Below are 15,523 nucleotides of genomic sequence, written 5' to 3' on the forward strand. Positions count from 1 at the left end.
TTGCAAGGTCATGACCTGAGCCGAAGTCAGCCACTTAGCTGACTGAGTCACCCAAGTGCGCCAGTATTGTTCTTAGTTCTTGACACATATTAACCAATTTAATCCTGTCGACCCACTTTACAGTTGAGAACACTTGGGCCAAACAAGTTGGGACTTGGGACTTTTCTGAAGTTACGCAGTAGTGGAGCTGGCCTTGACCGAAGGCAGCCTGGCTCCTGATTGCCTTTTTCTGACCCCAGTGGGGCTGAGGCCTCTTCAAGGCTTGCTTCCGACACAATGGAATTTACGACAGCAGGAGGCGAGTAGAAGCATTTGTTGGAAAAAAATTATATTCCAGAGAGAACTGGCAATAAACATGGCTCATCCTGATAAGGATGGAATGGGCTTTGGAGAATTTCATATGGTCATGAAATAAACTTGGGATTTTGACCTTCTAGAAGGGACAGAAACTATTCAAAATATCTCATTTTTATCTTTTCTTCTTTTCTTTAGATCGTGATGTCCTGGCATAATTTGGCTCAAAACTGGCTGTGGCCAGGGCGCCTGGCTGGCTCAGTTGTTTGAGTGTCCAACTTCAGCTCAGGTCATGATCTTGTGGCGAGTTCGAGCCCAGAGCTCGAGCCCGGAGCCTGCTTCGGATTCTGTCTCCCACTCTCTCTGCCCCTCCCCTACTCATGCTCTGTTCTGTCTCTCAAAAAATGAATAAACATTAAAAATTTTTTTTTAAATTAAAAGAAACTGGCTGTGGCTTTCCAACCCCAAGAGCAGAGACACATAGCACCTGGGAATAGGTACAAATCTACGTTTCGAACTAAAAAAAAAAAAAAAAAAAGGACAGCTGTGCTACCTGCAAAAGCTTCTAGCATCTTGCACAAAATTCCGTCACCTTTTTTATGGATGTCGCGCAACTCAAGTCCAGAAAGGTTCACTAAGATTTGCCAAAAGCCTCACGGCTGGACCTTGGCATCTTCTCTGGGCGCACCATCAGCCTGTTCCTCATGGTCAGTCAAGTCCTGTGTCTTGGGTCCTGCAGTCATTACATGGATTATAAACACTGGTCCCTGGACCCTTGCATTGACATCAACTGGGAGCTGGCTAATAGTGGACACTCGGGCCTCACCGCACCTGCTGAATCAGGGGAGCTTATGAATAAAGCTGGAAACGGGCTGGGATGGTCACTAACTTCATCTTCTAAATGCTGTAGTTAGAGGAGAGGAGCCGTTGTTGACTAGAAACACATCAATCTCGTGAAAGGTATTTTCCCAGCCTCACCTTGTAATGGAGCTTAAAATTATCTTCCCAACGCAAAACAATCTTCAGTTTGATTTAAGGCACATCGAGGCTTTTTAAGGCTCAGTCTTTCCTTGGCGAGCCGAATACAAATGGCCGATAGTCCCACCTTCTTTACAGTGACTCGTGCTGGTATCTCTCCTTCAGAGCAGGTTAACGGCCTTTCCCGAATCCCAGAAAGCCCCTTTAGCACTGACAGCAAACATAAATCGCAGCCCAGCTCCTGCCCAAGTTAACACGAAGTAACCAAATAATAATAGGAACAGCTACCACTTACGTGGTACTCACAATGTGTCTGGTGCTGTTTTGATAGATTAAATATATCAAAAACTCACTTCATCTTCACAGCAACCCTATGTTATGGAGGAGTACAGTGAAGCACAGAGAGGTTAAGTGGCTTGCCCGAAGCCACACAGCTAATTCATGGTGGAGATTCTAATCCAGGTTGACTGTCTCCAGAGGCCAGGCCGTGTCCACGGGACCACACTGCCTCTCAAAATTCAAATTAACGCTGACCAGGGTACCAAGAGTCCCTTATTAAAATGTTCTCATAATAAAGGCTGATCATTTACTTAGGCGAATGTAGTTCACTTCCGAGATTTTATTCGACAAAAAGAAAAAAAGCAAGGCTGGCAGCGTGACACAGACATGATTTTACAAAGTGAAAACATTACCTCTGGTCCCTCATTCCTGGTTGCGATTGCGAGAGCACGCGGTCTGCCGCGCGGGAGTACTTTACAATGCCCTCCCGCCTGTAATCAACCAGCTCCAAGAGCAAAACTGCATTGTGTTTGCCATCAATGAGAAGCAGTTGTGAGCTCTAAGGATTCGTGGTATCGCTGGCTTTGCTTAGCTATTAAATCTGTGGTCTAACTTCTCTTTTTAGCCGCAGACAGCTCTTTTTTCTAAATGAAATCTTAAGGACAATTCCAATATCCATGATTGGGCAAAGCCTTGGGCTTTGGCAAGAGTGAAGTGGCGGGGGGCGGGGGGGGGGGAATGCTCTCGACTGCCACCCTCTGCATCCGTGTCCCCTGAAGGTGTGTCCCTAGAACCCCAGAGTCCCGGACATGCGGAATGAAAACTGCCACAGGCATCAGAAGGAGCCGCTTAGCACCTGCCCCATTTCAGCTCTCCTTAGGCCTCCCCGCCTGACCCTACAACTGACGACGTCCTTGGCCTTCCACCAAGAAGACTGCGGCGTGTGAATTCTCTAGTGGAGGAAAGCCTTGACGCACATTTGAACGGGGCACTGTTGGCTCACAGGAACACGAGGAAGGGTCACGTTTCCAACTGCAAAGTAAGCCACAGGCCTGCTAGGGATATAAACAGTCAGATATATATGCTCAATGGAGAGCAAATTTTGATTTTTGTTCTTCAGCGACTTCTGTCTGTCCTAGAAACACAAAGCAAAGGGACGCAACCAATAATCCTGACCTGACCTGTTGACCAGCACACGCTCCCCCGAGTGGCTGGCTAGTCACCACGGCCGAGCCATTACCCCCGTGGGCGCGTATAAACAGAACTGAAATGTACATAAGTTAGTACTTAAAATAGTTTTAAGCACTGACCGCCCACAGGGAGAATGGCAAAGTGGTTTCCAATATGGTGGCATTTGTGGAACCGGATGTCAGAACCTCCAGATTCCCCAGGAGCCCTGTGAACCATTTCCAGGCGTGCCCCCGCCCCCGCTCAATGGCCATGAAGTAATTCCTTTGAGTGAGAGAACATGAAAGCCCAGCTCCCTTGCCCAGGATGGGTCAGGGCAGCTTAGAGGCCGAATGAACCTTCCAGAGTCTCTGTCCTCTTTGGGACTTTGCCTGAGAGGACACCCTTGCCTTCCCGTCCTGGTTCCTTCTTCTGTTCTCCTAGGGACACTTCCTTTATGATCACTTGCGCATGAATTCCCCTCTCAGGGCCTGCCTCTGGGAAACATCACCTAAGAGACCACACGACCCAGCTCACTACCCAGCCGGCCATCACCGTGAATCCCGGGGTCTCCGCAGCGGTGGCTCTGGCGGGCAGTTAATTAGCACAGTTCCCGCCACACCCTTTTCCTACCACAAATGTGTCCAGAATCTTTAGCCTAAATTGATCTTATGTGATAGAAAGGGTGGGACCCTAAACCTAAATATTATACAGTCTCCGTTGAGAAGAAGGTACAGGGCATGGCACATATGGGTTAAAGAAATATTCAAGTTAATTAAAAAAAAAGAAACCTCCCCAGGATGCAGCAGCGTGCTTTTCTTACTAAGCTGGGCACAAAGGATTTAAATAAATCCGCAGGGAGTGGAGCTGGTTTTGGTGTTTGTCTCTCAAAGGTCACAAACTTGCAGTAACCGAGGAGCTATGAAACTGTACTAGAAGCGAAAGGCTAGAGCTCACACACATGCTAAGATATACCTTATAAGCTGCTTTTTTTAAAAAAAACATTTTTTTTGAGAGAGTGCAAGAGGGGGAGGGGCCGAGAGAGAGAGGGGGCCATAGGATCTGAAATGGGTTCTGTGCTGACAGCAGCCAGCCCGACATGGGGCTCGAACTCACAAACCTCGAGATCATGACCTGAGCCAAAGTCGGACACTCAGCCAGCTGAGCCCCACCCCCTCAAGGCACCCCAAACATTGCTTTTTTACCAAATTTTTTCTATGAGCTTACTTTCTTGTAATTTTCCTAACTCTATGTGTTTGCATGTGGCAACCACATGTCTGGGTCCCCTTAAGTTCCACTTCTTCTGACACCCCTGAAGCAAGTCCATCCTGTGGGACGTGAACGGGGCTCACCCTGGTGACAGGTGGCGACCCGGATGGGGCCGGCCTCCTGTCACCGCACACCTCAGCTCTCACAGACGCGTGATCGCGTGGCTCACCTTTATTCCCAGGGCTTCTCCGGAAATGACTGCAACTGTCACGCCATCCTTACTGGGTTTAGGGATTTCTTTACTCTTCAGTTCCTGGTACTGAGGCTCCACCATCTTCTCTGAGCTTCTCAGATTGACCCACAGTTGTAGGCCGTGGGCTGGCTCCTCAGAGCAAGGCATCTCAGCGTGCAGGATGCCCCGGCCCGCGGTCATCCACTGCAAACAGGGGACCAACAAGGAGGAAATGTAACCCAAGCTCTAACGAGGCTGCCGGGGGACAACTAGGTCATGGGGCTGAAGCCAGGCACCTTACAAGTGCTGCTTTTGGAGTCCCCGGGAGTCATGAGGAATAACAAGGCCATGGTGACCACTGCTGAAGCCATCTCCAGGATTCCAACAGCTTCCCCCCACTTCCTCATTTGAATGCAAAGCGTCAGCTCTGAAATTCACACAAATGGAAGAATCTTGTCTTTGGGAGCCCCGAGTCTGAGACCGAGCTCTGGGGGGGGAGGGGGGGCGGCAGGCAGCTGGCACAGGGGGTGCACTCTCAGCAGATACACCGTAAGGGAAAAACCAAACACTATCGCACGGGGAGAGAATCCGGCCAGCGATGCAGGGACAGTGGAGGCCTCGGCCAGTCCCACACGGAGCTCCTGCCTCGGGAGGGCCTGCAGAATCCTCCCAAGCCAAAGGGAGGCAAGCGGGCTTCGCTCTCCCTACACCGCCCCACCGTGACCTGTGCGCCACCCGCAGGGGGAGACGCAGCCTGGGAGAGGCGGTTCCTGCCGCAGAGGGCAGTGCCTGGGACAGAAGCAGCTGTGAGCCACCGAGTCCATCCTCGCAGCGCTGGAGGGCGCGCGGTGGGCCCCCGGCGTGCAGGGAGCACGGGCGACGGAGGAAACAGTGAGCCGGGCAGGGGAGCAGGGTGTGAGTGAGCAGGTGACATCCGTGGGCGCCTGGGGCCCAGCCCCACCACAAGCCGTGCAGATGGGTGCGCAGAGGGGCGGAGGAGCCAGGTGCTTTACCCAGCAACTCCCGTCCGTTTTGGGACAACAGTTCCTCGGGGGTGTTTAACCCCCAGCACACCTGGCTGCCGAGAAAGCCCTGGACGCAGGGGGGCCCGACGGCAAAGATGCAGGCCACCGACAGCATCTTCCGCACAGCCCTCGCGGGGAGAGAACTCCATAAACAACTGCACAAATAATGTCTGACCTGTGATTGCGCTTGGCACGCTGCGGGGCATGACGGATGTGTGTGAGAGCACATGGAGCGGCCTGCCTGTCCCAGGCAGCTCACCTGGGGGTGCAAGCTGCAGGCTGAGACCCAGACGGGGAGTGAGGCCTGACCAGGGAAGGGGGGGGGGTAGGGAGGGGAGGAAGAGATTCAGCACAACAGAACAGCATGCGGAGAGGCTGAGTCCAGAATGAGCAGTACCAGCTCCAAGACCTGAAAGCAGGCCACGACGTATCTAAATACATTTTCGTGTTCCATGTGAGAAGACTGATGAAAGCTAGCACAGGGGCCAAATCCAGCCGGCCACTAGATTTCGTACATTCAGTTTTCCTGGCGCACAGATGTGCCTGTTCACGGCCATGCGGTCCGCTTTAGTGCCGTGAAGGCAGAGTTGACAAGTTGCCACACGTGGGACCCTATGACCCTCGAGGCCTAAAATACTCGCTACCTGGTCCTTAGAGAAAGCATCTAAGGCAACATGCCGCCGATCGCAATGCCCTCCCATGCTGCACTGCCTCCACCTGACTGCAGCCGGGGGTGCTCCTCAAAGACCTGTTCTCGTTTGTTTTCGTGTTTCGTTCACAGCTCAGAGCTCCATGTTTTCAATCTACTTTTCATACCTTCTTCATCCTTTTTTAGGCACTGGATTTAGGGGGGCAGTGATAACAGATTTCCCTTTTTCTTTTTTATTTATTTTGACAGAGGGCAAGAGAGCGAGTGCAGGCACATGCGGAGGAGGGGCAGAGAGAGAATCCCAAGCAGGCTCTGAGCTGGGAGCGTAGAGCCTGATGCAGGGCTCGAGCTCACGAACCATGAGATCGTGACCTGAGCGGAAATCAAGAGTCAGACACTTAACCGACTGAGCTGCCCAGGGGCCCCCAGATTTCTCTTTTCGACCTCACCATTTACTAGCTCTGAGGCCAAGCGCATCCTTTTTTTTTTTTTTAAACAGTAAAAATCCCCATTCTCTCATTTTAAAAGTGACGTAAAAAGAATACTTACCTTAGAGAGATTATGCGTATGAAAATGCTTTCAATTTTGTGTCCACAGAAACAACACCACAATGCAAATATCTGCAGTTATCACTCCACGAGATATGTAAATAATACCAGAAAGTTCCTGACACAGAGCTCAGACTTACAAACCCAGCAAAGAATACCCAGGCGTTCCCTGGAGATTCTAACATGTCTCAAACAAGCCTAGGGCTGCGGCAAGGTTTGGATCATCATCTTAAGTGACAACACCTACCCCCGCGAACAGGTTGGAAGATAAACGGTCAATTGTTGCAAGTGCAGCAGAAAGGTCTAGAAAGACAACGGCTGAAACCAGTATGGTGACTTTGGCAATGGGGACATCATGCATGACCACTGCCTGAATGGCTTTCAGTAGGGGTTTGGGTGGGTTGTGAGGCCAGCCTTGATTTCAGTGGGTGAAGGATGAAATGGATGAGGAGGAAGTTAAGAGAATCACTCTTGACTATGCTTTTGAGAAAGTTAAGACAAGGACCAGGTGGGAGCTAAAAAGTGATTGAGGGGGTCAAGGAAAGCTTGAGAGAGGAATATATAAAGCCTGTGCAGGTTTCTAGGCTACGTGGAAGGATCCACAGAAAGGAAGAGGTCAAAAATATAAGGGAGAGGGGGAGGAAAGCAGGAATGTACTAGAAGCGGGTGAGAGGAAGCAGGCGTACCCAAAGACTATGAAACTAGCAGCAGCCCCTTGTCTTTGGCCATACCTGCAGGTCTCCTGGGTTCATCTGACCAACATGTCCACAGAAGTCCTCATGGGCCATGCTGCCCCCATCCAGGAGGTACGATACCTTTGAGAAAACAAGCAGAAGAAAAAGTAAGTGTTTGGCAGCTGTGAGGAACTGTTCACTTTTTCTACAGAAAATGCGGTGAGGAAAGTGTCAGAAGTGACAAAGACCAGAGGGCAAGCTGAGGGAATGAATCTCAGTGAAAGGGCCGTGCTAGCCCAGATGACATCTTTGAGAGAAAGGTTGGGGTGGGGGTGGGGAGAGAGAGAGAGAGAGAGACAGAGAGAATCCCAAATCCCAAGCAGGCTCCACACTGTCAGTGCAGAGCCCAACGCCAGGCTCCATCTCACGGTTTGTGAGATCACAGCCTGAGCCGAAATCAAGAGTTGGACACTGAAGTGACTGAGCCACCCAGGTGCCCCAAATTCACATAAATTAAAGTCAACTTTTCTAGGGGCATGTCCATGCTAAGAATGGAAAGAAATTCTGTGTTGTCCGAAAGAGTAGCCATTAGCCACTAGCCACTAGCCACGTGTGGCTCTTTAAGTTTAAATTAATTGAAGTAGAAGAAAATTAAAACTTCAGCTCCTCAGTTGTACTAGCTGCTATTCAAGGCCAAACCCCTGCCTCTCGCCTTCCTTTTTGGTAATCAGCCTGCCCAGAGAAAGCAAGTGCCTCTGGGAGGGGCCAGCCCCCATGGCAGTGGCCTTCATGGGTCCAGCACAGCCAGTGGGATCAGAATAGAGTCTGCCTAAGTTTTGCATACAGCATTTGGAAGGCCAGTTGCAGGTAGAGAGAAGCCACATTCTCCAATATTTGCTTTATTGGAGACAAGGTGTTTTGGGTGTGTCTGCCATCTTTCTCTTTCAGCTTCTCAACTGGCTCAGAATTCATGCTGGGAAAACAGGCCATCACTTACTACGCCTCCTCCTACCCCAAACCAAGGGCAAGTAAAGACCTGCCGCCGTCAAGCTGTTGAAATCTTATATCGTAGCCATGTAATAAACCCCCTTCTCCTTGAGAAATCAGGGCTGGCTGCCGTGAGGACTCTCCGCGTGTCACCCTGGCAAGCAATGGCAATGAGGTACACCGTGCACAGAATGGCCTCAGCAGGCGACAGGCGGATGGCTACCGAAATTGAAGGTTCTAGGTTGTGATGGTCAACATGACTGGGCTAAGGGATGCCCAGATACATAGTAAAATATCACTTCTCGGCGCGTCTGCAAAGGTGTTTCCGGAAGAGACTGGCATGTGAATTGGTAGCCGAGTGAAGGAGACTGCTGTCCCCCGGGTGGGTGGGCATCATCCAATCTGCTGGGGGCGGACATTGGCATGGGAAGAGAAGAGACCCATTTGCATGCGGAATTTACGTATGATGATAGCAATTCCAAATCAGGGGAGCAGGGACACATTCTCTGATAAGCAGTATTGGAACAATGGACTGATCAGATAAGAAAAGAGAGTAAGCCCCAACCCCATATATGGAAACATGTTCCAAATGGACAAAGGAGACCACAAGAGTACAAAATGCTGGCACAACCTATCTTTGGAACATTTACTATAATAGCAAAAAGACAGGAACAATCTGGAGGATGGGCTTGCTTACTTACACGGCACAGCCATACAAGAGAACATTCTGCAACTGTTAAAAAGTGATAGAGGGGCGCCTGGGTGGCTCAGTCCGTTGAGCATCCGACTTTGGCTCAGGTCATGATCTTACAGTCCATGAGTTTGAGCCCCGCATCAGGCTCTGTGCTGACAGCTCAGAGCCCGGAGCCTGCTTCAGATTCTGTGTCTCTCCCTCTCTGTCTCTGTCCCCTCCCTGGCTCATGCTCTGTCTCTATCTCTCTATCTCTATCTCTCATGCTGTCTCTATCTCTTTATCTCTCTCTCTCTTGAAAATAAATAAAAGATTAAAAAAAAATTTTTTTTAAGTGATGGAGATGTCTATTCACTGACAGGGGAAAATGAAATACTATTTAACTTTAAAAAAAAGGTTACTGAACAGGAATTGTATTTAAAGGGGCCACATGCAATGATGAGTTTAAATGGGTTCATTTAAATGAAATCGTACCCCGTCATGTTAGGATGTGCACGGAAATGCCTGGATGGACAAACCAAAATGTGGACAGAGCTCATCTCCAGATGGTGGAACTGCAAACACATTTTATTATCTTCCTTCCACTTTTCTGATAGTTTGGGTTTTCTGCAATGAGTTGTTTACTTTTTTATAATAGAAAACAACTTTTTTCTTTTACGAAAACATAAAGATAGTACCATTCATCAGTGAAGGAAAAGAAGGGATATGCTTTATTCTGCAGAGAAGCTGGTGAATATTTGGTCCCTCTTTGGGCGAACTGTGGCTGGCCAAGAAGGCCGAGAGACAAGGGAAAACACGGAGAACTAGAAGAATAACGCCATTCTAGGTACGAGGACACTGTAGCCAGCTCTGACTTTCATGGGTAACAAGGCAGAAAAGACCTGGGACTCCTATAGAGGCCGAAACGGGAATGAAGGACTTAGGACCTCAGACAAAGCTTAAACATTAACAAGGGGAGGGGCACCTGGGTGGCTCAGTCGGTTAAGCATCAGACTTCAGCTCCCGTCATGAGTTTGAGCCCCACATTGGGCTCTCTGTGGTCAGCACGGATCCTCTGTCCCTCTCTCTGCCCCTTCCCTGCTTGTGCTCTCTCTCTCTCTCTTTCAAAAAGAAACAAACTTAAAAAAAAAACAAAAACACTGATGAGAAAAAATAAAAAGCTTCCAAATCTCAAACAACCAAACTAGGAGCAGTGTGGAGAATCGCTTTCCTTTCCCTGTTATGCATGCATTTTTAATTAAAATAACTGCATAACAAAGGCAATTTTCATTCTGTTTGGCCTCAAGCTCCGGGTTCTCAAAGAAGTCTCTTTCAAATCATATTCTTTCCATCCCTGAAGATTTTTCAATTATCCAAGCCTAGGGACTTTCAAGTGGTTAATCATCTAAAAATATGTTAGGCAACTTTAAAAAGTAAATTGTAGTGAGCATGACTCATTTAAAGATGAAAATTTATGTGGACACCAAGCGAGAGAGGTGTGTGTGTGTTTGTGTGCCTGTGTGTGCGCGCTGCAAGTTTTATTTTAGAAAGCGATGCCGACGCTGTTTCTCAAAGACTGAGAAGGTGGTTATCCCCACTTTCCCTCTTTTTCAGTGTGGATGTCCCCTTTTCTCTGGTAACACAAAAGTAAACATTATTTCTCCCATTCTAAGTACTATAAGATCTGAATTAGAGAAGTCTGGTTAATGAGGCTTTACTGAGCCCATCATGCCTACCTTTTACTACTTAAAGCAGAAGCCACACTTTTTTGCCGTTGGGAGGAAAGAAAGATCGGGAACCAAGGACCCTTTACTTATGATTATCTTTGATTTATTTCATTGTCCTAAGTGCTGTAAATGTTGCACTGAGAACCTTAAGTATAAACGAACGCCTGCGTGGGACTTCTGTAAACTCAAGCAGTGCTCTGAGAGTCGACACGATCCAGATGATTTTTTTAGGACAGCACATAATCGCAAACACCTGGAGAACGGCAGTGGGTGGCTGACGGAATTGGGGGGGTGTCATGTTTAAACTCAAGAATTGCGTGTGTCTAATTAAGAGACCTGTAATCGGAAACAGGTGTTTTCTGCAAGGGCTGGTCGTGCTCCCCGATCCGGCTCCGGCCCCTCCTCCTCCTTGGTCCCCCGCTTTCCGTGAGTCTTCATCCATCACCTCTGCTTCCTCGTCGGTTCTTAACTCTTCGTGCATTTGTATATTTGGAAGGAGAGACACACAACGCCAAAGCAGGAACAAAACACAAGCGGCACTTGCGATGTGAAATTGAAGGAAGGTGTACCTCCAGGCGCTATACGTTAATTCTGCAGACTCGCAGCACAAGGTACCATGAAGTTTGTTGTTTCTTTCTGGCGTTTAAGGAGGAGGAGTGTGATGACCTCATTCTATGTTTATAGACACAAGACTTTTTTCTTTAAAGCAAAAAGGTGACATTATAGGTAAAACTATGTTTTCCTTTAATTTCCATATGCCCCCAATGGTGCCTGTTTTTCTATTGATAGCTGAGTAGGAGGAGAAAGAGAAAAACAAAACAAAAACTTGAATTGAGGTCATGGTTGTTGACAGAGGCCAGCAAGGAACATATTGCATAATAGAAGCGACTAACGGGGCTTCAAGGATAGAAACACAGTGTTTGAATCCATGTAGTTAAGGACCCAAATTATTTTTTAAAAATTTTTTAATGTTTATTTATTTTTGAGAAAGAGAGAGAGACAGAGCGTGACCAGGGGAGGGGCAGAGAGAAAAGCAGGCTCCAGGTTCGGAGTTGTCAGCACAGAGCCCAATGTGGGACTTGAACCCACGAACTGTGAGATCATGACCTGAGCCAAAGTCAGACACTTAGCCGACTGAGCCACCCAGGCACCCCATGAACCCAAGTTATTTTACAAAAGTCTCTCAATTAATTAAGTCAGAGAAATCTAGAATATCATCACACTAAATAAGCTCATCCCATGCCGACCCCACATAAGCAACTTGGTAGGTGCCAGAAGGTGGCTTGAACAAAAAAGGAAAAGAGAATCAACATGGTTTAGGTATTTGGCCAAATATTTTAAAGCTCCCCTGGGTCCTGCCTTGCCAACTCCTGCCACAACCCTGGCAGGCGGGGCAGTGCGGTGGGAGTGGAGGGGACTCCCACCGCACTGCCCCCTGCTGGCATGGCCCAGCCTCCGGGAACCGCCTGGACTCTGGGACCCCGGATGGAGTCTCGGGTTTGTCCCTTACTATGTGTGAAATGTGGGGGGAAGTCCTTTAATTTCACGGAGGCCCCGTTTCCTCACGTACAACATGGACCGAGGAGATGAGCTCACCAAGTGCGGTGAGTTCTCAGCGAGGTAATGTGTGCAAAGGTGCCTGGCACATAACAGGTGTTCAGTAAGTTCTAGAAACGGCACACCTGCCACACTTCCGTGGGCAGAGATCCCACTCGGGGCTCTTCCTTCTTGCTTCCTCGAAAGAGAGTCTCATGGCTCGTTTCCTCGCTTCGTTCAGGCCTGTGTTCAAACGTCACTGCCTGAGAGGGGGTGCCCCCAAGCAGCCCATCACATTGGTCCATCTGCTCCTTATCCTCTTCCGCTGATTTGTTTCTTCCCCCTAGCTTCTTCCCAAAGGGACCCTACGTTCTAGAAGAGGGGCCCCGTGGTGTCCGACGCAGAGCTGACGTGCTGACACGGGGCCTCGTGGTTCCTGGGTGAGGCGGGGAAGAGGGGGGTGGGGGTCAGGTTCCCGACAGGACGTGCTCCCGGGATCCTTCCTTGGCGTGGACATGGAAGAGGTCCACCCAACAATGGCAGACTACAGAGAACAGAACGACCGATTTAAAGGCAATTTCCCTTTTGTGTTTTTCCTCTGATTCCATTCTCAAGTCCCCAAATCTACTAATTTTCCTTTCCCTAGGCGTAAAATTTCTGACACGCTCATCAAGGTTCTATAACAATCATATTCCTGAATCTAAGTACTCGGGTGAGCTGAATCGCAGACTTCTCGAGAACCTCCCAGCTGCTTCTAGGGCCCCAGGCCCAGGAATGCCCTTTCTCTTCAAGTCCCACTCAGGATTCAACCTGTCGTGGAGCCTCTGAAACTAGCGCTGGTGCCTCATGTAATCAACAGGCTTACACCACCCACATCTCTTAAAACTGTGGTCATGCACTGCCAGTTCAGAGCCTGGAGCCTGTTTCAGTCTGTGACTCCCTCTCTCTCTGACCCTCCCCTGCTCACGCTGTCTCTCTCTCCTAGAAACAAATGAAACATTTAAAAAAAAAAAAAAAAAACAAAACTGTGGTCATGCAGGCACCTGGGTGGCTCAGTCGGTTAAGCCCCCGACCTTGGCTCAGGTCATGATCACACGGTTCATGGGTTTGAGTCCCACGTCGGGCTCTGTGCTGACAGCTCGGAGCCTGGAGCCTGCTTCGGATTCTGTCTCCCTCTCTCTCTCTGCCCCTTCTCTGCTCACTCTCTGTCTCTCTCTTGCTCTCAAAAATAAACATTAAAGGGGTGTCTGGGTGGCTCAGCCGGCTAAGCGTCTGACTTCGGCTCAGGTCATGATCTCATGGTTTGTGGGTTCGAGCCCCGCGTCGGGCTCTGTGCTGACAGCCTGGAGCCTGCTTCTGATTCTGTGTCTCCCTCTCTCTCTGACCCTCCCCTGTTCACGCTGCCTCTCTCTCTCTCAGAAATAAATAAAACATTAAAAAAATAAACATTAAAAAAAATTTTAAACCTGTGCTCAAGGTGTTCATGTCCTTTGTGTTATTTCCTGTGTCATATAGAAGGGGCCTCAATGGAATGGTTTGCCAACTTCCAGGATCAGCCAGATTTCCTACACGCAACAGCGTGGTATCTGCAGCCAAGGCGAAAGCGGGTAGTTGGAAGTATCGCTGCTTAAGAGTGCCCTCTGCTGATCCTAACGATGTGTGCACACTGTTTATGTCCTACGGGTCCTCACCAACACAAGAAGGGGTCTTCCTAACAGAGCCACTGAGACCTAAGCACGCCTTCTAGCAGGTTGCCCTCTAGACGTCAAGGGACAAGCTGTGCTGCGGTGTAGACAGAAGTTTGTCTGCTCACACGGTCTCTAATCCAAAGCTGTCATGACAGGCAGCTGAGAATGGAGGTTTGGGGCTCACAGAACTCTTGCCAAGACAGGCTTAAGGGATGTACCTCTTGTTTCACTATTTTAAGATTTCATTGTGTTGAATTTAATTAAGCAGCTGACACCTTTTGATGGGTGCATTACTCTGATTCTCTGATTCAATTCACTGCAAGGATTTAACTTCTCAAACTTTTGGCCAATGTGTTCACTGTACTTGATGCTATTGGGCCACAAGTTGTGGACTTCAAGAAGCAATAAAACATTTTCTAATAAGGGAGTCTGATACAGGGATGTCATTATTTTTTAATCTTTTGTCTTTTTTAATAACTTGTAATTTGGGGTAAGTTTAAGCCTCTCGTTTTCTTTTTGTTTTGTTTTGTTTTTTGCTTTTTGCAGCTTGCACAAGGGAAAATGTCATCACAACCTCATACACGGGAAGTTAGACATCATCCAGAAGGAATGTACGTCCCTGCCTTCAGGGAGCCACCACTCTAGCAGGGGAAACACTACTAAAATATGCAGGTAAGAGAAGTGGATACTAAAAGGAAGTACAATTAGTCCACATGGAAACGCAGAAGATTCATTCTGATGAGCAAGAATCCGAAGGAATGGAGACGTCACCCTTGGAGGAAACAGCCCCCCACTGGCCCTTAAAAGCTGTCACTACTGGGGAAAAGCTGGGGTGGCTGGGGCAAAAAAGGAGAGGAGGAGGAAAAGAATGTGCAGGTTATACTAAAAGGCCACAAGCAACGAAAGCAGGATTCTGTAAATTATCACGTTATGACTAGATCGTGAGTGCTCTTGCGGCTGCAAGAAGTTAAATGATTGTCCTTAAAGACGCAGGCAGTTAACCAACCCAATCCATTTCCTCCTCACACCGATGTTCAGAGAAATAAGAGCATTACCTGGCACTTCCGGGAAGGAGATTTGGATCCCTGAGCCATGAAAGCACCGGGCCCTACAACAAGTAACAGGAAGACTGTGAGGTGTTCACAGCCGGGGACCTGTGTCACAGGTGGTATCATTGCTAATGCTATTAACTTGACAATGTCGTGAGACAATATCAGATGTATAGAAAGGGAACCCTATTCCGGAAGGAGTGCTAGTGCGGAAGAGTGGACACAGGTAGGCCCCGGATCAGATGGGCCTGCCCAATCCTGTCCTATACGGGCTGTGTGACCTTGATGAGTGACCACGTCCCTGGGCCTCTGTTTCTTCGTCTGTAAAATGGGGAAGCTGACAATTCCTACTTTTCGGGATCGCTGCGAAGCTCGGAAGTAATGTCTAGAAGGCACGTGAAACTTCTCATAAAACTGGTAGCTAACTCTGCATGGCAAATTTCCTTTGGGTTTCATCCTATAGGGTCAGGCATTTCATTTTAAGAGTGTCTACTGAGGGAGAACTCTGAAGCACCTTTGCTAATAGTGTTGAAGATTTGCAAGAAGCTTTTTATCACGTCATGATCTATGTTCGTTTACTTTGGACTTAATTTTAGTCTCACTTAAAAGCGTTATTTGGCAACATAAAAGGACATGTAATGACTGGTTTACACTCTCTTATTGATTTATTTTTTAGTTTATTTCTGAGAGAGAGAGAGGCAGCGTGAACAGGGGGGAGTCAGAGAGAGAGGGAGACACAGAATCCAAAGCAGGCTCCAGGCTCTGAGCTAGCTGGCAGCACAGAGCCCGACGCGGGGCTCGAACCCACGAA

General features: G+C 48.6%; 1 protein-coding gene across 4 annotated transcripts in view; it reads right to left on the reverse strand.

Annotated features, from left to right (window-relative positions):
* PIR (pirin) overlaps positions 1–15,523 on the reverse strand; it is a 101,744-nt gene that overhangs the window by 67,351 nt on the left and 18,870 nt on the right. For all 4 annotated transcript variants that reach the window (XM_039233905.1, XM_039233902.1, XM_039233904.1 and 1 more), the window contains exons 4-5: positions 7,113–7,196; positions 4,157–4,363 (exon numbers count right to left, since the gene is read on the reverse strand). In XM_039233905.1, the coding sequence (XP_039089836.1) occupies positions 4,157–4,363; positions 7,113–7,196 (291 nt within the window). The remainder of the gene's footprint in view (positions 1–4,156; positions 4,364–7,112; positions 7,197–15,523) is intronic.

Source organism: Hyaena hyaena, unplaced genomic scaffold (genome assembly GCF_003009895.1).
Source record: "Hyaena hyaena isolate Hyena2069 unplaced genomic scaffold, ASM300989v1 scaffold_80, whole genome shotgun sequence".
NCBI lineage: Eukaryota > Metazoa > Chordata > Mammalia > Carnivora > Hyaenidae > Hyaena > Hyaena hyaena.